Source organism: Oncorhynchus masou, unplaced genomic scaffold (assembly GCF_036934945.1).
Source record: "Oncorhynchus masou masou isolate Uvic2021 unplaced genomic scaffold, UVic_Omas_1.1 unplaced_scaffold_1998, whole genome shotgun sequence".
Taxonomy (NCBI): Eukaryota; Metazoa; Chordata; class Actinopteri; order Salmoniformes; family Salmonidae; genus Oncorhynchus; species Oncorhynchus masou.
Genome location: NW_027008488.1, coordinates 6,193 through 30,872, shown reverse-complemented (window position 1 = coordinate 30,872; position 24,680 = coordinate 6,193). Strand labels below are relative to the sequence as shown.

General features: G+C 42.1%; 1 protein-coding gene across 1 annotated transcript in view; it reads right to left on the bottom strand.

Moving 5' to 3' along the window:
* The window catches only part of LOC135532716 (sprouty-related, EVH1 domain-containing protein 2-like), a 39,579-nt gene extending 17,891 nt beyond the window's left edge, over positions 1-21,688 (bottom strand). The window contains exons 1-3 of the mRNA XM_064960183.1: positions 21,051-21,688; positions 1,386-1,581; positions 50-218 (exon numbers count right to left, since the gene is read on the bottom strand). Coding sequence (XP_064816255.1) covers positions 50-218; positions 1,386-1,581; positions 21,051-21,076 — 391 coding nt within the window. The 5' untranslated portion in view covers positions 21,077-21,688. The remainder of the gene's footprint in view (positions 1-49; positions 219-1,385; positions 1,582-21,050) is intronic.
* Between the last annotated feature and the right edge of the window lie 2,992 nt (positions 21,689-24,680).

Here is a 24,680-nt window from a genome sequence, read left to right as displayed (position 1 = left end):
CTACTCCTTTAAAAAGGCCCGTGTCAGACCGTTCCAGAGTTTCCCCCACCTTCTGCCATGTCCTCCATGGCTTTCCGTACGCCCCTGTCGAAGGCCCGAGCATCAGCAGGCCTCTGGAACGTCAGGCCACACCTCCTGTCTTCCACCATCCAATGGTGGAAGGTGGGCGTGGCCTTGGTGTACAGAAGGTTCTTTCTCAGAGCACACTCCAGGATCACCTGAGTAATCACACAACAGATACGTCATTCAATCAGTCAATCAATCAATCAACCTGTCAATCAATCATCATGATAATTATTTAGCAGTGTTGTATTGGAGACCAACTTCAGTCGAGACGAGACCAGAACAATGAGTCCAATTTAACACTATATTGTACTGTACTGGTTGTCATAGTGACAGCATGTTGACTACAGAAGACTAGACTATATTGTACTGTACTGGTTGTCATGGTGACAGCATGTTGACTACAGAAGACTAGACTATATTGTACCGTACCAGTTGTCATAGTGACAGCATGTTGCTACAGAAGAATAGACTATATTGTACTGTACTAGTTGTCATAGTGACAGCATGTTGACTACAGAAGACCAGACTATCTTGTACTGTACTGGCTGTCATGGTGACAGCATGTTGACTACAGAAGACTAGACTATATTGTACCGTACCAGTTGTCATAGTGACAGCATGTTGACTACAGAAGACTAGACTATATTGTACCGTACCAGTTGTCATAGTGACAGCATGTTGACTACAGAAGACTAGACTATATTGTACCGTACCAATTGTCATAGTGACAGCATGTTGACTACAGAAGACTAGACTATATTGTACTGTACTAGTTGTCATAGTGACAGCATGCTGACTACAGAAGACTAGACTATATTGTACTGTACTAGTTGTCATAGTGACAGCATGTTGACTACAGCAGACTAGACTATATTGTACTGTACTAGTTGTCATAGTGACAGCATGTTGACTACAGAAGACCAGACTATACTGTACTGTACCAGTTGTAATAGTGACAACATGTTGACTACAGAAGACTTTGTAATAAAACCTATTTTGGACATTTGTAACCCCTTATTGCTATTATGGTGTGTGTGTGTGTGTGTGTGTGTGTGTGTGTGTGTGTGTGTGTGTGTGTGTGTGTGTGTGTGTGTGTATTATGGTGTGTGTGTGAGTGTGTGTATTTGGTGTGTGTTTGTGTGTCTGATGCTCACCTGTTTGTCCCTCACCTGTTTGTCCCTCGCCTGTTGGTCCCTCACCTGTTGGTCCCTCACCTGTTGGTCCCTCACCTGTTGGTCCCTCACCTGTTGGTCCCTCACCTGTTGGTCCCTCACCTGTTGGTCCCCCACCTGTTTGTCCCCCACCTGTTTGTCCCTCACCTGTTTGTCCCGTAGCCGTTCTCCATGGATGACGAAGTGGGAGCGACCCAGGGGGGCGAGTCCGAGCCCCGGCTCGGGGGGCAGGACCCTGCAGACTCCCACTCTACTCAGAGCCCCCCCGTCCTGGACCAACCAGCCTCCACTGGAATCATCCCTCACCATCACCACGGCTTTTACACACACGATGTAGCTGTCGCTGGAGAGGGAGGGGGAGGGACCATCAACACCATTATGAGTCTCAATGATACATCATCACATTAAGGTGAACCATGTTCTGCTCCTAGATTCTCACTCTGGTGATGACAGACTGAGGGAAGGTGTGTTTCACATTGCAGCCGACTCTTAAGGCAAGTTGAGCCTGAGGGTTGTACATCACCTTCCATCATATACAACTAATCAATAGTACTATGGTTCTAAATATAACTAATCAATAGTACTGGGGTTGTACATCACCTTCCATCATATACAACTAATCAATAGTACTATGGTTCTAAATACAACTAATCAATAGTACTGGGGTTGTACATCACCTTCCATCATATACAACTAATCAATAGTACTATGGTTCTAAAAAACTAATCAATAGTACTATGGTTCTAAATACAACTAATCAATAGTACTGGGGTTCTACATCACCTGCCATCTTATACAACTAATCAATAGTACTATGGTTCTAAATATAACTAATCAATAGTACTGGGGTTGTACATCTTCCATTATACAACTAATCAATAGTAGACTAAATCAACTAATCAATAGTACTATGGTTCTAAATACAACTAATCAATAGTACTATGGTTCTAAATACAACTAATCAATAGTACTATGGTTCTAAATACAACTAATCAATAGTATGGTTCTATATACAACTATTATATGACAACTAATCAATAGTACTCATTGTACATCACCTTCCATCAAATACAACTAATCAATAGTAGATGGTTCTAAATACATAATCAATAGTACTATGGTTCTAAATACAACTAATCAATAGTACTATGGTTCTAAATACAACTAATCAATAGTACTATGGTTCTAAAAACAACTAATCAATAGTACTGGGGTTCTAAATACAACTAATCAATTACTGGGGTTCTAAATACAACTAATCAATAGTACTGGGGGTAAATCACCTTCCATCATATACAACTAATCAATAGTACTGGGGTTCTAAATACAACTAATCAATAGTACTATGGTTCTAAATACAACTAATCAATAGTACTGGGGTTCTACATCACCTTCATCATATACAACTAATCAATAGTACTATGGTTCTAAATATTAATCAATAGTACTGGGGGTAAATCACCTTCCTCATATCAATCAATAGTACTATGGTTCTAAATACAACTAATCAATAGTACTGGGGTTGTAAATCACCTTCCATCATATACAACTAATCAATAGTACTAGAGTTCTAAATACAACAGAGAGAGAGAGAGAGAGGGAGATACTTCATTGAGAGAAAGAGAAAGAGGCTTCATTGAGAGAGAGAGACTTCATTGAGAGAAAGAGGAAGACTTCATTGAGAGAGAGAGAGCTTCATTGAGAGAGAGAGACTGCATTGAGAGAGAGACTTCATTGAGAGAAAGAGAAAGAGACTTCATTGAGATTGAGAGAGACTTCATTGAGAGAGACTTCATTGAGAGAGAGACTTCATTGAGAGAGAGACTTCATTGAGACTTCATTGAGAGAAGAGAGAGACTTCAGAAAGAGACTTCATTGAGAGACAGAGACTTCATAGAGAGAGAGACTTCATTGAGAGAGATTTCATTGAGAGAGAGACTTCATTGAGAGAGAGACTTCATTGAGAGAGAGACTTCATTGAGAGAGAGAGAGAGACTTCATTGAGAGAGAGACTTCATTGAGACAGAGAGAGACTTCATTGAGAAAACAAAAAGATAAGACTTGACACATTGGAGAGAGATTAACATTGAGAGAGACTTCATTGAGAGAGAGACTTCACAGAGAGAGAGACCTGACCACTTCATTGAGAGAAAAGAAAGAGACTTCATTGTACAGAAGAGAGAGAGACTTCATTGAGAGAGAGACTTCATAGGAGACATGGCTCTCAAGGGAAGAGATGTGCTCACTGCCCACTGGAAACTGAGCTGCACTTCTAACCTTGCCCAATGAGATATTAGAGAGACATATTTTCAGATTGAGAGAGAGACAAATTCAATTTTGAGAGACTCCCATATCTAGAGAGAGACTTCATTGAGAGAGCAAGATTTGTGACCTTCATTGAGAGCAAAGAAGGCTTCATTGTAAATACAAGGCATTCATTTATTTATTTTATCTTGTGTCCTTTCATTTGCACAGTAAAAAGACTGTAGAGATAGAGAGAGAGACTTCATTTGTAATGTCTTTGTTTTGAAACTTTGTATGTGTGATGTCTACTGTTAATTTTTATTGTTTATTTCACTTTATATATTATAGAGACTTGCTTTGGCAATGTTAGACATATGTTTCCCATGCCAATAAAGCCCCTTCATTGAAGAGAGAGCTTCAGAGAGAGAGAGGCTTCATTGAGAGAGAGAGAGAGGCTTCATTGAGAGAGAGAGCTTCAGAGAGAGAGAGGCTTCATTGAGAGAGAGAGAGAGACTTCATTGAGTCATTGAGAGAGACTTCATTGAGAGAGACTTCATTGAGAGAGAGAGACTTCATTGAGAGAGAGACTTCATTGAGACTTCATTGAGAGAGAGGGAGAAAGAGACTTCATTGAGAGAGAGAGACTTCATAGAGAGAGAGACTTCATTGAGAGAGAGGCTTCATTGTGAGAGAGAGAGAGAGACTTCATTGAGAGAGAGAGATATACTTCATTGAGAGAAAGAGAGAGAGAGAGACTTCATTGAGAGAGAGAGACTTCATTGAGAGAACTTCATTGAGAGAGACTTCATTGAGAGAAAGAGAGAGACTTCATTGAGAGACTTCATTGAGAGAGAGAGACTTCATTGAGAGAGACTTCATTGAGAGAGAGACTTCATTGAGAGAGTGAGACTTCATTGAGAGACTTCATTGAGAGAGAGCTTCATTGAGAGAGACTTCATTGAGAGAGAGAGAGACTTCATTGAGAGAGAGGCTTCATTGAGAGAGACTTCATTGAGAGAGAGAGAGAGAGAGAGACTTCATTGAGAGAGAGAGACTTCATTGAGAGAGACTTCATTGAGAGAGAGAGACTTCATTGAGAGAGAGAGGCTTCATTGAGAGAGAGAGACTTCATTGAGAGAGAGAGACTTCATTGAGAGAAGAGAGGCTTCATTGAGAGAGAGAGACTTCATTGAGTCATTGAGAGAGAGAGACTTCATTGAGAGAGACTTCATTGAGAGAGAGAGACTTCATTGAGAGAGAGACTTCATTGAGAGACTTCATTGAGAGAGAGAGACTTCATTGAGAGAGAAAGAGACTTCATTGAGAGAGAGACTTCATTGAGAGAGAGAGAGACTTCATTGAGAGAGAGAGACTTCATTGAGTCATTGAGAGAGACTTCATTGAGAGAGACTTCATTGAGAGAGAGAGACTTCATTGAGAGAGAGACTTCATTGAGAGAGAGAGAAAGAGACTTCATTGAGAGAGAGACTTCATTGAGAGAAAGAGAGACTTCATTGAGAGAGAGAGAGACTTCATTGAGAGAGAGACTTCATTGAGAGAGAGACTTAATTGAGAGAAAGACTTCATTGAGAGAGAGAGAGACTTCATTGAGAGAGACTTCATTGAGAGAGACTTCAGAGAGACTTCATTGAGAAAGAGACTTCATTGAGAGAGAGAAAGAGACTTCATTGAGAAAGAGACTTCATTGAGAAAGAGACTTCATTGAGAGAGAGAGAGACTTCATTGAGAGAGACTTCATTGAGAGACTTCATTGAGAGAAAGACTTCATTGAGAGAGAGAGACAGACTTCATTGAGAGAGAGAGAGATATACTTCATTGAGAGAAAGAGAGAGAGACTTCATTGAGAGAGAGAGAGACTTCATTGAGAAAGAGACTTCATTGAGAGAGACTTCATTGAGAGACTTCATTGAGAGAGAGACTTCATTGAGAGAAAGAGAGACTTCATTGAGAGAGAGACATCATTGAGAGAAAGAGAGAGAGACTTCATTGAGAGAAAGAGAGACTTCATTGAGAGAAATTGAGAGAGACTTCATTGAGAGAATTGAGAGAGAGACTTCATTGAGAGAAGGAGAGAGACTTCATTGAGAGAAGGAGAGAGACTTCATTGAGAGAAAGAGAGAGAGACTTCATTGAGAGACATAGACAGACTTCATTGAGAGAGAGAGAGACTGACTTCATTGAGAGAGACTTCATTGAGAGAAAGAGAGACTTCATTGTGAGAGAGAGACAGACTTCATTGAGAGAAAGAGAGAGACTTCATTGAGAGAGACTTCATTGAGAAAGAGACTTCATTGAGAGAGAGACTTCATTGAGAGAGAGACTTCATTGAGAAATTGAGAGACTTCATTCTGCAAAAATATCCTCAGTGACAAGAGAACACTTCATTAATGCATGAGAGCAGAATTAGAGCCGATAGAGACTTAATTATCAAAATTCATTGAAAAGAGCAGTTCATTCTAGAACCACCTAAAAGACTTCATTCCCAAACCTTCACAACAAAGCCATCACCTACAGAGAGATGAACCATTGAGAAGAGTCCCTCATTGCAAGAGGTCCTTTCATTGAGAGAAACACACCCTACAGAGCCCCATGACAGAGCACAATTAGACCCAACCAAACTTCATTGAGAAAAAAAAAGATAATTACTTGACACATTGGAAAGAATTAACAAAAAAACAGAGCAAATTAGAATGCTATTTGGCCCTACACAGAGAGACTACACAGAGGAGAATACCTGACCACTGTGACTGACTTCAAAATTAAGGAAAGCTTTGACTATGTACAGACTTCAGCGAGATAGCCTTGCTATTGAGAAAGAGAGCTTCATTGAGAGAGAGACATGGCTTCATTGAGAGAAGACAGGCTATGTGCTCATTGACAAAATGAGGTGGAAACTGAGCTGCACTTCATTGAGAATGTATGACCATATTAGAGAGACATACTTCATTGAGAGATTACACAGATCCACAAAGAATTCGAAAACAAATCCAATTTTGAAAAAACTCCCATATCTACTGGGTGAAAGACAGTGTGCCATCAGAGCAGCAAGATTTGTGACTTCATTGAGAGAAAGAGGGACCATTGAAGAAGACGCACCATTGTAAATACAACACATATCTATGCTTATTTATTTTATCTTGTGTCCTTTCATTTGAGATTGTAAAAACACTTATTGAGATAATATGACATTTGAAATGTCTTTATTGAAGAAACTTCTGTATGTGTGATGTCTACTGTTAAGATTGTTTATTTCACTTTATATATTATATACCTTACTTCTTTGGCAATGTTAACAGATGTTTCATTGCCAATAAAGAGACTTGAATTGAATTGAATTGAGAGAGGCTTCATTGAGAGAGAGAGACTTCATTGAGAGAGAGACTTCATTGAGAGAGAGAGATATATACTTCATTGAGAGAGAGAGAGACTTCATTGAGAGAAAGAGAAAGACTTCATTGAGAGAAAGAGAGAGACTTCATTGAGAGAGAGAGAGACTTCATTGAGAGAGAGAGAGACTTCATTGAGAGAGAGAGAGACTTCATTGAGAGAGAGGCTTCATTGAGAGAGAGAGAGATATACTTCATTGAGAGAAAGAGAGAGAGAGACTTCATTGAGAGAGAGAGATATACTTCATTGAGAGAAAGAGAGAGAGAGACTTCATTGAGAGAGAGAGACTTCATTGAGAGAGAGAGATATACTTCATTGAGAGAAAGAGAGAGAGAGACTTCATTGAGAGAGAGAGACTTCATTGAGAGAAAGAGAGAGACTTCATTGAGAGAGAGACTTCATTGAGAGAAAGAGAGACTTCATTGAGAGAAAGAGAGAGAGACTTCATTGAGAGAAATAGAGAGACTTCATTGAGAGTTAGAGAGACTTCATTGAGAGAAGGAGAGAGCCCAGACTTCATTGAGAGGAAGAGAGAGAGAGACTTCATGGGGGAGAGAGACTTCATTGAAAGAATGACTGAATTGAATGGAGGCTTCATTGAGAGAAAGAGAGACTTCATTGAGAGAGACTTCATTGAAAGAACATATACAGACTTCATTGTGAGAGAGAGACATACTTCATTGAGAGAAATACAAGATTTCATTGTGAGAGAGAAGGGAGACAATTTACCAACAACACAACACCATGGGAGGGAGAACAGACTTCACACAACACCATGTAAGTCAGAAAGAACAATCAGGGTACCAACAGACACCATTAAGACAGACAGACAATCAGGGTACCAACAACACAACACCATGTAAGGAGAACAATAAGGACTTCATTGTACCAAGACAGACTTCATTGTGAGAACAGAACTTCATCAGGGAGAAATAGACAACACCATGTGAGAGAACAGAACATTGTGAGAAATAGAGACAACACCATTGAGAGAAACAGAACCTTCATTGTGAGAAATAGACAGACTTCATTGTGAGAGAGGGAGAGACAGAACTTCATTGAGAAATAGAGACAACACCATGTGTCAGAACAGAACAAGGGAGAGACAGACTTCATTAAGAGAAATAGAGACTTCATTGAGGGCCAACAACACGTACACCATGTAAGTAACCAGACAACACCAGTACCAACAACACCATGTCTCAGAACAATAACTACCAACACAGGACACCATGGAGGAGAGGAGAACAGGACGGGTACCAAGTGGACCAGGTGGGGGAGAACAGAACAAGAGGAAACCAACAAAGAATGACATGAAGTGAATGGTGTCGTGAGGTCATTTGGGGTGATAGACTGATACCATATAGACAGCCATGTAAAATGAACAGAACAACAGGCTGTCCTCCATACATGTTAAGTCTACCTGATTACCATCAGGGTACCAACAACACAACACCATGTAAGACAGAACAGAACAATAAGGGTACCAACAACACAACACCATGTAAGTCAGAACAGAACAATCAGGGTACCAACAACACAACACCATGTAAGACAGAACAGAACCATCAGGGTAACAACAACACACCATGTAAGTCAGAACAGAACCATCAGGGTACCAACAACACAACACCATGTAAGACAGAACAGAACAATCAGGGTACCAACAACACAACACCATGTAAGACAGAACAGAACAATCAGGGTACCAACAACACAACACCATGTAAGACAGAACAGAACAATCAGGGTACCAACAACACAACACCATGTAAGTCAGAACAGAACAATCAGGGTACCAACAACACCATGTAAGTCAGAACAGAACAATCAGGGTACCAACAACACCATGTAAGTCAGAACAGAACAATCAGGGTACCAACAACACAACACCATGTAAGTCAGAACAGAACAATCAGGGTACCAACAACACAACACCATGTAAGTCAGAACAGAACAATCAGGGTACCAACAACACAACACCATGTAAGACAGAACAGAACAATCAGGGTACCAACAACACAACACCATGTAAGACTGAACAGAACCATCAGGGTACCAACAACACAACACCATGTAAGACAGAACAGAACCATCAGGGTACCAACAACACAACACCATGTAAGTCAGAACAGAACAATCAGGGTACCAACAACACCATGTAAGACAGAACAGAACCATCAGGGTACCCAACACAACACCATGTAAGACAGAACAGAACCATCAGGGTACCAACAACACCATGTAAGTCAGAACAGAACAATCAGGGTACCAACAACAACACCATGTAAGTCAGAACAGAACAATAAGGGTACCAACAACACAACACCATGTAAGTCAGAACAGAACAATCAGGGTACCAACAACACAACACCATGTAAGACAGAACAGAACCATCAGGGTACCAACAACACAACACCATGTAAGACAGAACAGAACCATCAGGGTACCAACAACACAACACCATGTAAGTCAGAACAGAACAATCAGGGTACCAACAACACAACACCATGTAAGTCAGAACAGAACCAATCAGGGTACCAACAACACAACACCATGTAAGACAGAACAGAACAATTAGGGTACCAGCAACACCATGTAAGTCAGAACAGAACAATCAGGGTACCAACAACACAACATTATGCACAAGCTCTTCAGTCAATTCAGTAGACTCCAATTCATTCTCAAGTGTTTAACTAACTAACTAACTAACTGCCTGCCTGCCTGCCTGCCTGTCAGTCAGTCAGTCAGTCAGTCAGTCAGTCATGTATGGACCCAGAACTTCATCAAACATCTGACCAACTATGTGAGACTTTAGTTCATTGGAATTGGAAGGGACACACAGGTGGCTAAGGTGACCTACACACCACACACACACACACACACACACACACACACACACACACACACACACACACACACAACCAGAGCCAGCCAGCCAACCAGCCAGCCAGTGTTATGACCAGCGTTATGCTAGGCAGCTCTGCTCCAATACTGTCTGGATTTCTAGGAGAGCTCAGAATCCACACACACACATCCCACTAGTAGGTTGGATTGAGTCTGCCACACACACACACACACACACACCACACACACACACACACACACACACTCTGCATGAGTCACCAGCAGAGTCAGCAGACAGCGTCTCTGCCTTCAGTCTGCATACAGCCACCAGACTACTCTAAATATATGACAGACGTATGTATTTTTGTTGAAACTGGCCAAATAAAAACATGGAGAGTAGCTCTCATCCACAATGACATAAGACTGTCTAGCTGGTCTGTCTCACTGTGATAAAGATAGGCTGTAGATCTGGTCTCAACGGAGAGGAATTCATATGAGAGGGTAGTAACATATACACCCTGTGACGACAGCAGGGTGAAACACAGCAGACAGACAGACCCTATAATCTGAGGTCAGGCCACAACACAGACCTACTGCACCGGGCAAGAGAGGGGTGTGCACATAACCACACACTGGAGAGAGAACACACACACGCATCAACTTCTGCCTATCCTGGCTCCTTCCAAACGTGGTCACACCTCATCAAACACACAGGTCATTAAAAGACAGAGACGTAGAGTCTGTCTGTCAGTGGCGTCCATCCCTCCACCACTCCTTCCTAGCAGACTGTATGATGGGATTCTAATCTGTTACCTAGACCTGCTTCAGGTAGACTGTGTGTGATGGGATTCTAATCTGTTACCTAGACCTGCTTCAGGTAGACTGTGTGTGATGGGATTCTAATCTGTTATCTAGGCCTGCTTCAGGTAGACTGTGTGTGATGGGATTCTAATCTGTTACCTAGGCCTGCTTCAGGTAGACTGTGTGTGATGGGATTCTAATCTGTTACCTAGACCTGCTTCAGGTAGACTGTGTGTGATGGGATTCTAATCTGTTACCTAGACCTGCTTCAGGTAGACTGTGTGTGATGGGATTCTAATCTGTTACTAGGCCTGCTTCAGGTCCACTGTGTGTAATGGGATTCTAATCTTACCTAGGCCTGCTTCAGGTAGACTGTGTGTGATGGGATTCTAATCTGTTCTAGGCCCTATCCTGGCTTCTTCCAAACCCTTCAGGTAGACTGTGTGTCATGGGATTCTAATCAAACACACAGACTGTCATGATGGGAAAAGACAGGCCTGAGACTGTGTGTGAGAGTCTGTCTGTCTGTCCACTGTGTGTGATGGGATTCTAATCTGTTACCTAGACCTGCCACCACTCCTTCCTAGCAGACTGTGTGATGGGATTCTAATCTGTTACCTAGACCTGCTTCAGGTAGACTGTGTGTGATGGGATTCTAATCTGTTACCTAGGCCTGCTTCAGGTAGACTGTGTGTGATGGGATTCTAATCTGTTACCTAGGCCTGCTTCAGGTTAGACTGTGTGTGATGGGATTCTAATCTGTTACCTAGACCTGCTTCAGGTCCACTGTGTGTGATGGGATTCTAATCTGTTACCTAGACCTGCTTCAGGTAGACTGTGTGTGATGGGATTCTAATCTGTTACCTAGACCTGCTTCAGGTAGACTGTGTGTGATGGGATTCTAATCTGTTACCTAGACCTGCTTCAGGTAGACTGTGTGTGATGGGATTCTAATCTGTTACCTAGGCCTGCTTCAGGTAGACTGTGTGTGATGGGATTCTAATCTGTTACCTAGGCCTGCTTCAGGTAGACTGTGTGTGATGGGATTCTAATCTGTTACCTAGACCTGCTTCAGGTAGACTGTGTGTGATGGGATTCTAATCTGTTACCTAGACCTGCTTCAGGTAGACTGTGTGTGATGGGATTCTAATCTGTTACCTAGACCTGCTTCAGGTAGACTGTGTGTGATGGGATTCTAATCTGTTACCAGGTAGAGATGGGATTCTAATCCTGCTTCAGGTAGACTGTGTGTGATGGGATTCTAATCTGTTACCTAGACCTGCTTCAGGTAGACTGTGTGTGATGGGATTCTAATCTGTTACCAAGGCCTGCTTCAGGTAGACTGTGTGTGATGGGATTCTAATCTGTTACCTAGGCCTGCTTCAGGTAGACTGTGTGTGATGGGATTCTAATCTGTTACCAAGGCCTGCTTCAGGTAGACTGTGTGTGATGGGATTCTAATCTGTTACCTAGACCTGCTTCAGGTCCACTGTGTGTGATGGGATTCTAATCTGTTACCTAGACCTGCTTCAGGTAGACTGTGTGTGATGGGATTCTAATCTGTTCTGCCTGCTTTACCAATCTGTTGCCTGCTTCAGGTAGACTGTGTGATGGGATTCTAATCTGTTACCAAGGCCTGCTTCAGGTAGACTGTGTGATGGGATTCTAATCTGTTACCAAGGCCTGCTTCAGGAGATAGAGGTGATGGGATTCAGTTGCAGACCTGAAGGGCAGACCCATTCTGTGTGATAGAGATAGAGGCAGTGAGGCCAGTTGCAGAGACCCATTCTGTGTGATAGAGATAGAGGCAGTGAGGCCAGTTGCAGACCAGACCCATTCTGTGTGATAGAGATAGAGGCAGTGAGGCCAGTTGCAGACCTGAAGGGCAGACCCATTCTGTGTGATAGAGATAGAGGCAGTGAGGCCAGTTGCAGACCAGACAGACCCATTCTGTGATAGAGATAGAGGCAGTGAGGCCAGTTGCAGACCTGAAGGGCAGACCCATTCTGTGTGATAGAGGCAGTGAGGTCAGTTGCTGCACCAAGGGACTGGTAAACTACCTACAGACAGATGGGGGTCAGTTATGGACATAGAGGTTGGCTGATCTCCAAATATTCCTAGTTTGAATATGACATACAATAACCCTATCATGACAGGCTGATTATAGGAAGAACCATTCTAGTCATATTGATCATTCTAATTATAGGAAGAACCATTCTAGTCATATTGATCATTCTAATTATAGGAAGAACTATTGTATTCATATTGATCATTCTAATTATAGCAAGAACCATTCTAGTCATATTGATCATTCTAATTATAGGAAGAACTATTGTATTCATATTGATCATTCTAATTATAGCAAGAACCATTCTAGTCATATTGATCATTCTAATTATAGCAAGAACCATTCTAGTCATATTGATCATTCTAATTATAGGAAGAACCATTCTAGTCATATTGATCATTCTAATTATAGGAAGAACTATTGTATTCATATTGATCATTCTAAACAATGAACCATTCTATGATCATTCTAATTATAGAAGAACCATTCTAGTCATATTTTCTTCTTGTCAATTTATATAAGGTTCTCATGTTTGTTCTTGTAGATTTATTATCAGGGCCCCAGACAGGATTTTCATTGTTTGTTCTCTATCAAGGGCCCCAAACAATGGCTATTTTCAATACAGGTTCTCATGTTTGTTCTTGTCATGGATTTATTTTCAATACAGGTTCTCATGTTTGTTCTTGTCATGGATTTATTTTCCATATGGGTCCTCATGTTTGTTCTTGTCATGGATTTAATTTTCAATACAGGTTCTCATGTTTGTTCTTGTCATGGATTTATTTTCAATACAGGTTCTCATGTTTGTTCTTGTCATGGATTTATTTTCAATACAGGTTCTCATGTTTGTTCTTGTCATGGATTTATTTCCCATTGTCCTCATGTTTGTTCTTGTCATGGATTTGCTCAACACCTGCGTCCTCGCTCCTGAGTCCTCTCTTGTATCCTTTTGAAAAGGTCAGAGGTAATGGAGGAGAGGGGAAGTGGATGAAAACGCACCTTTATGAAATTAGACTCTCCTCTTGTGACACTTGTGTGTCATTATGTAAATGAAGTTCACAGGGGTGGAATAAATGCATATAGTGATCAAAACTAATGAAGATAGTTGTGCAAGACATTTAGTAGATAAAACGATAAGCAGCATATTGTTTTTAAAATGTTGGCATGCTTTTCTCCTCTGACGAAACAACAGCTGAATCAAAGGGGGCGTGACAAATTTCAAAAGTCTTCCGTGAGGTACTCAGGTAGGATACACATGACTGTCCTCCATGAAAGGTGGCTATTGAGGACGGGAGGACTCTCTTCCGTTCACCTACTAACTCAATTGACATCTCCTCCACCACTCGGCCACTTGTCGGTTTCCGGGTCACGGAGGAGCGAGGACAAAGGGTGGAGGATGGACTTTTGCCCAAATGAGAAAAGGCCAGAGAGGCCAGGGAGTCACCTTGGTAACGCGCAGCTTCCGTCCGGAATCAGGTAACAGGGAAAAACGCTTTTTCCAAATGGGAATTTAGTGAGGGTTGTTGATGTCACACAGCCGACAGGGAAGGGCGGACATAGAATGACTGAAAGCTGGGGCTTATTGACATGGAGGTACTATGTCATAGAACGATCAGATAGAAATACATAATGTAGAACAAACATTCTGTGTCATATGGAATGGGATTATGAGCAGTTCTGTCCTGCTGGCTCAGACCATAGAACGATCAGATAGAAATACATAATGTAGAACAAACATTCTGTGTCATATGGAATGGGATTATAAAGAGCAGTTCTGTCCTGCTGGCTCAGACCAGAAGGGTTTTAGGGGGTTGGAAGCTTGGTTTGCTATTGACTGGGATTCTCTTCCAGCTTTTGCACTTGTCTGACCACTCTTACGTGTGTGTGACTGAGCACACACACACACACACAGTCCAGTTATTACCCCTGTACAGGTGAAGAAAGACTGTCTGCCTGGACATGTGAGGGTTATCAATAACTACAGCTGACAGTTACTAGATGCAACTTTCCCTCGGGGGCCTGGAGTGGCAATAATCTCCAATGACCTCACCTCATCCAAGACCAATGGTAAATCGCACTCTCTCTCGTTCTCGCTCTCCCCATCTGGCCCTCTCTCTCTTTCTGTCTGTCTCTTTCTGTGTGTGGTGGGTGGCAGATAGGTCTGGTGGTTAGAGTGTTGGGCCAGTAACCGAAAGGTTGCTGGATAGAATCCCCGAGCTGACAAGGTAAGATTCTGTTGTTCTGCCCCTGAACAAGGCAGTTAACACACTGTTCCATGGGCGCTGTGGATGACGATTAAGGAAGCCCCCTGCACCTCTCTGATTCAGAGGGGTTGGGTTAAATGCAGAAGACACATTTCAGTTGAAGGCATTCAGTTGTCCAACTGACTAGGTATCCCTCTTTCTGTGTCTCTTTCTCACTCTCTGTGTCTTTCTGTCTCACTCTTTCTGTGTCTGTCTCTCTCTCTCTGTGTCTCTCTCGCTCTTTCTGTGTCTGTCTCTCTCTCTGTGTCTCTCTCGCTCTTTCTGTGTCTCTCTCGCTCTTTCTGTGTCTGTCTCTCTGCTCTTTCTGTGTCTCTTCTCTGTGTCTCTCTTTCTGTGTCTGTCTGTTCTCACTCTTTCTGTGTCTGTCTCTCTCACTCTTTCTGTGTCTGTCTTTCTCGCTCTTTCTGTCTGTCTCTCTCACTGTGTCTTTCTGTCTTCACTATTTCTGTGTCTGTCTTTCTCACTCTGTGTCTTTCTGTCTCTCTTGCTCTTTCTGTGTCTGTCTCTCTCACTCTGTGTCTTTCTGCTCTGTCTTTCTCGCTCTTTCGGTGTCTGTCTCTCTCACTGTGTCTTTCTGTCTGTCTTTCTCGCTCTTTGTGTCTGTCTCAGTCTGTGTCTGTTCTTCCTCTATTATCCTCTGTTTCAGGAGCCAGTGTTTCCCCTAGATTATTTTCCAGGTGGTGTGCACAGGCCCCTTACTCCTTGCTATGTAGTGTTTTCTGTTTGGTGTTGTCTCTGATGCTCTTTGACATGTAGATATGTTGACTGGAGCTGAATATAATAGACTTTTCCCTGAATGCTAGAAAGACACGCATAGAAAGAGCATCAACTGTGTTGAGAGAGGCGTTCACCTTTCTAATCATTCTGCTGCTATGAAGACATGGTCCAACTCATTCCTACACAGGCAGTGACTGACAGTGAGTGAGTGAGTGAGTGAGTGAGTGAGTGAGTGAGTGAGTGAGTGAGTGAGACAGTGAGTGAGTGACAGTGAGTGAGTGAGTGAGTGAGACAGTGAGTGAGTGAGACAGTGAGTGATTGAGATAGTGAGTGAGTGAGTGAGACAGTGAGTGAGTGAGACAGTGAGTGAGTGAGACAGTGAGTGAGTGAGTGAGTGAGTGAGTGAGTGAGTGAGTGAGTGTAGCAGTTGAATCAATGCTTGGTGGTCAGCTCTGGGTTACGTTGCAGAGCAGCGACCTTAGCTGAATGTCATTGGGCATCAGAGTCAAATACTGAAATACTGACAGTGCACATGTTAGTAACCTAGAGCTCAATACATCTTCCACTAATGTCTCTGTCCTCTCTGTGTGAGTGTGTTTGTGTGTCTGTCCTCTCTGTGTGAGTGTGTGCCTCTGTCCTCTCTGTGTATGTGTGTCTCCGTCCTCTCTGTGTGAGTGTGCATGTGTGTCTCTGTCCTCTCTGTGTGAGTGTGTTTGTGTGTCTCTGTCCTCTCTGTGTCAGTGTGTATCCGTCCTCTCTGTGTGAGTGTGTATGTGTGTCTGTCCTCTCTGTGTGAGTGTGTTTGTGTGTCTGTCCTCTCTGTGTGAGTGTGTTTGTCCTCTCTGTGTGAGTGTGTATGTGTGTCTGTCCTGTCCTCTCTGTGTGAGTGTGTGTGTGTGTCCTCTCTGTGTGAGTGTGTATGTGTGTCTGTCCTCCTCCCTGTGTGAGTGTGCATGTGTGTCTGTCCTCCTGCGTGAGTGTGTTTGTGTGTCTGTCCTCTCTGCGTGAGGCGGTGCCTGTCTGTCCTCTCTGTGTGAGTGTTTGTGTGTCTGTCCTCTCTGTGTGAGTGTGTTTGTGTGTCTGTCCTCTCTGTGTGAGTGTGTTTGTGTGTCTGTCCTCTCTGTGTGAGTGTGTTTGTGTGTCTGTCCTCTCTGTGTGAGTATCTCTGTCCTCATGTGTGAGTGTGTTTGTGTGTCTGTCCTCTCTGTGTGAGTATCTCTGTCCTCTCTGTGTGAGTGTGTTTGTGTGTCTGTCCTCTCTGTGTGAGTATCTCTGTCCTCTCTGTGTGAGTGTGTTTGTGTGTCTGTCCTCTCTGTGTGAGTATCTCTGTCCTCTCTGTGTGAGTGTGTCATCTCTGTCCTCTTTGTGTGAGTGAGGTATCTCTGTCCTCTCAGTCAAAGTGTGTGCTCTGGCCCCCCTGTGTGGAACAAACTCCGTCCTCTCTGTGTGAGTGGGTCAATCTGTCCTCTGTGTGAGTGTGTGTCTCCACCTCTTCAAGTGAATACCTAGGAGTGTGAGTGTGTGTCTCCCCCCTCTTAAATGATTTAGTGTATTGTGTGTCTGTTCCACCCTCTGTCATGAGTGTGTGTAAGTCGCTCTGGATAAGAGAGTGTGTCAAAGAGAGAAAGTCAGAGAACTAATTTTATATTTGGATCCTTAATTTTGCAGACAATGAGTGCAGTTACAATAATGTGATTATTGTGTAAAGTCAGATTAATATAATAGTTTGATTAAAACGTTTACATGCTTTGCAAGAATAACGATTTCCCGTAATTATCCTGTTTACACGAACACATCTGAAATCTGGCTACCTGACGTCACTCTGATAAATGCAGAAAATTGCCAATTAAATCAAAGTTTATTTGTCGCGTGCGCTGAATACAACAGGTGTAGACCTTACTGTGAAATGATTGCTTACAGGCTCTAACCAATAGCGCAAAAAAGGGTGTTAGGTGAACAATAGGTAAGTAAAGAACTAAAAACAACAGTAAAAGGACAGGCTATAACAGTAGCGAGGCTCTATACAGTAGCGAGGCTAAATACAGACACCGGTTAGTCAGGCTGATTGTATGTACATGTAGGTATGGTTAAAGTAACGATATGATGAACAGAGAGTAGCAGCAGCGTAAAAGAGGTGGGTGGCGGGACACAAGGCAGATAGCCCAGATAGAGCCCGGTTGTAAACGTGCTACCCTAGCGACCATGTTCTTTTTGGGAAGCATATTTGATTCTGGGTTCTATAAGTTTGTGAAAACTACTTCTAAAGATCCATACATTGTAGTTTCTAACTCACTTCGCTCGCGCTAAAGAGGGGTTCGCTCGGCTGGTCCTAGAACATGCGCAGATTAATGTGTTTACGTGTCCTAATCATTTGTCAAAGTGTTCAGAAAACAGGGTGTTTTAATCGCCGTATGCTTCATTCGATTTTGACTTGAAGCCTATTAAGAGAAGCAGAGTAAGGTGTTTACATGACTATTGGATAATCTGCCTACTACCATAATCAGTTTAATATCGCGTTATAAGTGTGCCTGTAAACGTATTCAATGTGTCATTACGGATAAAAAAAATAAAGCCTTCAAATGTGTATTGAGTAGAATATCAAATATTTTTTTAATAAACAGCAGCTTTTGCCCTTACTAATCATTATATTTATATGCATTTAATCCGATCGCTGTAATAAAATCAGATAACTTTTTACAAACTGGGCATTTGGCCTGGCTTGCTGTGTGTAAGAACAACAGGATCCTGTCTTTATTCTTTGGTTGCCGCACTAATGGCCCTCATGTCAAGGTAGCAAGGCCCCTGGCTGTAGGTAGCTATGCACGGTGAATGGGGCGCGCTGAAGGTTACAGTTTTTATGAATGGGCGAGCGTCACGCGACTGCCACGCAAACATCCCCTCCTGTGCCCTTCGCCCTTCCGACAGCTATCTATCAGGATCTGCATGACTGACATTCTACAGAGCCTCTCTGCTTCCAAAGCAATACGTCTACCTATGATTAAGCACGCACACGCAGCATTATAAAGGCCAATAGCCTATTGAATATCGACGATAAAGGAGGCTGTAGATTGATGCCATTAATAATAGGCTTGAATAAACCAAAATAGGTGTTGCCAACAAGAAAGATCTTGCCTACAAACAACTACAAGTAAGCCAATGCCTCAAACATGATGCTATATGTTAGTCTACTAGAAATATAACTGAACTGCATCACAGTGGTTCTCCCAGTGTGTGTGTGTGTGTGTGTGTTATAAGGAACTCAGTCAGGCTTTCATCTTACTCTTGACGCTGTAAAAGCAGAATGCACGAGGTGAAACCAGTGGTTCTCCCAGTATGTGTGTGTGTGTGTTTTATAAGGAACTCAGTCAGGCTTTCATCTTACTCTTGACGCTGTAAAAGCAGAATGCACAAGGTGAAACCAGTGGTTCTCCCAGTGTGTGTGTGTGTGTGTGTGTGTGTTTTATAAGGAACTCAGTCAGGCTTTCATCTTACTCTTGACGCTGTAAAAGCAGAATGCACGAGGTGAAACCAGTGGTTCTCCCAGTATGTGTGTGTGTTTTATAAGGAACTCAGTCAGGCTTTCATCTTACTCTTGACGCTGTAAAAGCAGAATGCACGAGGTGAAACCAGTTTTCCTCTTGTCATTGCAGATCTTAGAGACATTTTGCGAGGCCTTTTTTGCCCAAATATCACACGAATACACAGACTTGCCAAAATATATAGAAACGTCTAAATGTTCTATACAAAAAAATAAAAAATCAATACAACTCATGCCAAAATGTGTAGAATTGTGGGAAAAAGCTTGACCTGCACAATTCTCTCTCCACCAACAAGAAGGGTGTGAACAGTTTGTATCATGAATGTACCCCAATGCTGGAAGGGGAGACTGAGTGAAACAGTTTGGGAATCCCTGGCCTAAACAACATTAAAACGATCCAAAGACAAAACTCAGAAAGCTTACATGCCAAGACTATTGAAGAGGCTCTGTTTACATTTGAAATGCTTTCGATTTGAGCACGATAAAGGAAGGCACGGCACAATGATTCAGACTTTATGAATAGCCTGGGGTTAGCACAGGTTACAAAGAAACTGGAATAACGATCCAACGTTACAATAATGACACGCAATAATGTCCCGCAATTCTACGGGACATAGATTTTAAACATCTAAACATATATTTAAAAAAACGGGTTGATGTTGTCAGGCAAACTTTGCAAACCTGTCGTCCTCGATTGGTGTTTTTATGAATGAAACGTGCTCCCGGGAAGACTTCTTCCCCTAGTCACAGTTTGAAGCGAGCATACTTTCAAACGATGACCTAAACACAAATAAGCAAACGAATAGCTACAAAGAGATAAGACGACAGTCTCTGTTCCATCCGTCGATAGATTGTAACTAGTTTCAAACTTGGTTCCATTTTTAAAAGGCCATACCGCTGCTAATCTCTTCACAACATGTTTCCGATCCACCCACGCTGCAACCCCCACCCCCTTTAACTCTTATGTAAATGAGAGCGATTGTGAAAAGAGATGGTGGATGGGGCATATCGGATATCTCATATCCTCCTTCCGAAAAGAGTTCCCCCAGCCACAGCTTGAACAAACAAACACAGACCGATGGCCTAAACGAATGTTGCATAGGCTACGAGACAATATCAACCGCAAAGTAACGAGAAGCGACAGGCTCTGTTCCCATCCGTCGATAGAGTAACTTTTACAACGCGAGAGTTTCGAACTTGGTTACATTTTAAAAGGCCCTACTGCTGATTTCTTTACAACATGTTTCCGATCCACCCACGCTGCAACCACCACACCACCTTCCCCCTCCTCTCCCTCCGCAAGACAGAATCAGTAGACTAGAACAAGGCGGGGGCCCTAAAACCCCCCCAGTCCTCTTCTGCTTTCACTGTCAATATATTATAGCCTAATCCCCTATGCCACAGACCATTTTCAAAACTTTCAAAAATACTTATTTAAAAAAAAACTGAAACTAAACAGATGCACAAGGCATTTGTTTTCAACAAATAATATGTAACTTAGTTGAGCATTTCTCAATGGGAAATATATATATATTGGAGTCGATATTTACTAGTCTAGGATGTACGGTTCCAATTTGACAATCGCTCCATCTGTTGCAAGCTGCCTGGCCAGCAAAGTGAACGTTAGTAGAACGCAATGTCTTACTAGCCCGGGTCCAAAATCTGTGCCATGTGATATTATGGGCAGATTTTCTACTAGCCCGGTCTAAAAAGTTACCTACTTGCCTCCGGCTATCTTCCTTTTGAACCGTTTTTTGAAACACTCAAAATGTTAAACTCTGCCCGATAATCATAGCTTCGTCCAGACATACTGTGTCATATAGCCGTTTTATTGTATTCTTGTTTGATTTGCTTTCAACGCTTTGCGATTCTTTCTGCCTAATGAAAAGCGCTAATGAAGTTTAATACATTGTTATAATACTTACTCGCTTGGGTGTGTTTCTTCTATCATTTTCTCGTTTCACCTGAAATAATATCCCAATGCGGGTGCATGCTTTTTGCTCGTCATTTTTTTCAACACCTATCCTCAGTCCGTTCCCTTCTATTCCGCGTAGAAGCCTATCTTTCCGCTGCCTTTGTGTGAATACACAACGCTCTTTGCTTCAGTCTTAGACTACAGTAGGTCTCTCTCTGCTGTCCTTTTCTTGTCATGCCAACCAGTTGCTTGTGTAAAATAAAGACTCTCCGAAAGTTTATAATCCTCAGGGTAATACGGTGAAGTAAAAAATGTGCCTCCTAAATTCTGGGGGGCCGGTTTTCGACGGCCAGTTCAGCGTTGCTGAATGGGCACTGGCGTTACCGAGGGGTGGCCCCGCGAGAGCCCCATCGCTCGCTACTCCATGTTGGATTGTGCAGGCACCCCTACGTCACGGCGAAGGGAGATAGGAGATGCCGCGTTCAAAACAACTGGGAACTGGGAACTCGGAAATCTCCGACTTCCGACTTTAGTACGTCCAAGACTTCTGGAATTCCAAGTCGGGCCTCTTTCTAGAGCTCCGACTTTCCGACATGAAGATCACTGAAGTCATGATTTGACCTCATATTTTCCAAGTTCACAGTTGTCTGAAAGCGCCAGAGCAGTGTCCTCACTGGTTACCGCAAACAAAACGTCACAAACCCCGCCCATTTCTACAATTTATCTTCTTAAAATGTCATTTTAAACCTAACCTTAACCCTAACCTTAACACACTGCTAAACTTATGACTAACCTTAACCTTAAATTGATACTACCAAGCAAATGTTTGTTTTCATGAATTATTATGATATAGCCACATTTGTATGATATTTAGACTTTGTGGCTGTGGTAACTAGTGGAAACCCAGAGAGTGACGCCACGTTCAAAATGACTGGGAACTCGGGAAATTCTCCAACTTCCGACTTCAGTGCGTTGAAAACAACTGGGAACTCAGAAAAAAACGAGCTCCGACTGGGGAAAAAATAGTTTTGAACGGTCATCCAACTCTTAATTGTAAGTCTGTGTGCGTCATTTCAGACAAACAGCGAAGGAAAAGAATGTTCGGCGTTGCGTCTCGTGGGTAACGACAGAAGAGAACCATGGAGTGGCCAGAGAGAGCCAGACTTGTAAATTAGGCTAAGGAACAGAAGGTCGTCACCGGGTAACTACCTCATGAAGCTGGTTGAGAAAATGCCAAGAGTGTGCAAAGCTGTCATCAAGGCTAAGGGTGGCTACTTTGAAGAATATCAAATATAAATTACATTTTGAGTTGTTTAACACTTTTTTTTGGTTACTACATGATTCCATATGTGCTATTTCGTAGTGTTGATGTCTTTACTATTATTCTACAATGTAGAAAATAGTCAAACAAATAAAGAAAAACCCATGAATGAGTAGGTGTTCTAAAACTCTTGACCGGTAGTGTATAGATATTTGATGAAACATTGACTTTGGCCTTCACTGTCACACCCTGACCTGAGTATTCTTTGTTTTCTTTATATATTTGGGTTATTTAGGTTTTGGTTTTGTAGGTTTATGGGGTTGTTAATCATCTAGGTGTTTATATATGTGTATGGTTGCCTAGATTGGTTCTCAATTAGAGGCAGGTGTTTATCGTTGTCTCTGATTGGGAACCATATTTAGGCAGCCATCTTCTTTAGGTATTGTCTATGTCTAGTTGTCTAGTCTAGTTGCCTGTGTATGCACATTTATAGTAGAGCGTCACGGTCATTTTGTATAGTTTGTTTAAGTGTTTTTTCGTCTTATTAAAGAATGTGTTCATATCACACTGCGCCTGGGTCTCCTCCAATACGACGACCGTGACATTCACTGCTAAAGCCCACAGAAACATGTTGAATAACACATTCATAAACAGCTAAAAAAAAAGTTAACTAAAATAATGAATAAGGAAACAAGTTATGAAGTGTCTGTCTTGTATCTGTCAGATATAACAAAACTTAGGGGATAAAAATGTGTGTGGCGCATTTGTCCCAGATTTGACACCCTCACACATGTTTACAGACGCACCATTGAGAGCATCCTGTCAGGCCGTGTCACCGCCTGGTACACAGCCGCAGGGCTCTCCAGAGGGTGGTGCGGTCAGCCCAACACATCACCGGGAGCACACTGCCTGCCCTTCAGGACGTCTACAACACCCGGTGTCACAGGAAGGCCAAGAAGATCATCAAGGACCTCAGCCAACCGAGCCACGGCCTGTTCACCCCGCTACCATCCAGAAAGCGAGGTCAGTACAGGTGCATCAAAGCAGGGACCGAGAGACTGAAAAACAGCTTCTATCTCAAGGCCATCAGACTGTTAAATAGCCATCACTAACTGGCCTCCACCCAGTACCTTGCCCTGAACTTAGTCACTGTCACTAGCCGGGTACCACCCGTTAGTCATCCCTGCACCTTAGAGACTGCTGCCCTTTGTACATAGACATGGAACACTGGTCACTTTAATAATGTTTACATACTGTTTTACCCACAATGGAAATAAGTCAGATATTGTGTGTATATGATTTAACAATGAAATAAGTTCTAGATTTAACAATGGTTCTGTATTGTGTGTTATCCATGATTTAACATTCAGAGTAGGTTATCCTCCATGATTTAACAATGGAAATAAGTTATCCTCATGATTTAACAATGGAAATAAGTCCCAGACTGTATTGTGTGTTATCCTCCATGATTTAACAATGTTATCCTCCATGAAACAAGTCCCAGACTGTATTGTGTGTTATCCTCCATGATTTAACAATGGAAATAAGTCCCAGACTGTATTGTGTGTTATCCTCCATGATTTAACAATGGAAATAAGTCCCAGACTGTATTGTGACTGTATTGTGTGTTATCCTGTTATCCTCCATGATTTAACAATGGAAATAAGTCCCAGACTGTATTGTGTTATCCTCCATGATTTAACAATGGAAATAAGTCCCAGACTGTATTGTGTGTTATCCTCCATGATTTAACAATGGAAATAAGTCCCAGACTGTATTGTGTGTTATCCTCCATGATTTAACAATGGAAATAAGTCCCAGACTGTATTGTGTGTTATCCTCCATGATTTAACAATGGAAATAAGTCAGACTGTATTGTGTGTTATCCTCCATGATTTAACAATGGAAATAAGTCCCAGACTGTATTGTGTGTTATCCTCCATGATTTAACAATGGAAAAATAAGTCCAGATTTAACTGTATTGTGTGTTATCCTCCATGATTTAACAATGTAAATAAGTCAGATTTAACAATGGAAATATTGTGTGTTATCCTCCATGATTTAACAATGGAAATAAGTCAGACTGTATTGTGTGTTATCCTCCATGATTTAACAATGGAAATAAGTCCCAGACTGTATTGTTGTTATCCTCCATGATTTAACAATACATTTTTCAACTGTATATATATATATATATATAGGTAACCCAGTCAGTGTTTTTTTCTTGCTTCAATAGAGTGACAAGGAACATGCAAATATTTTCAGGTGAGTGTAGCTGGTGCATGAAGTCAGGCGCAGGAGAGCTGTATATATATATAAAATGAGTGTTTTTTTGTTGCTTCAATGAGCAACATGCAAATATTTTCAGGTGAGTTACTC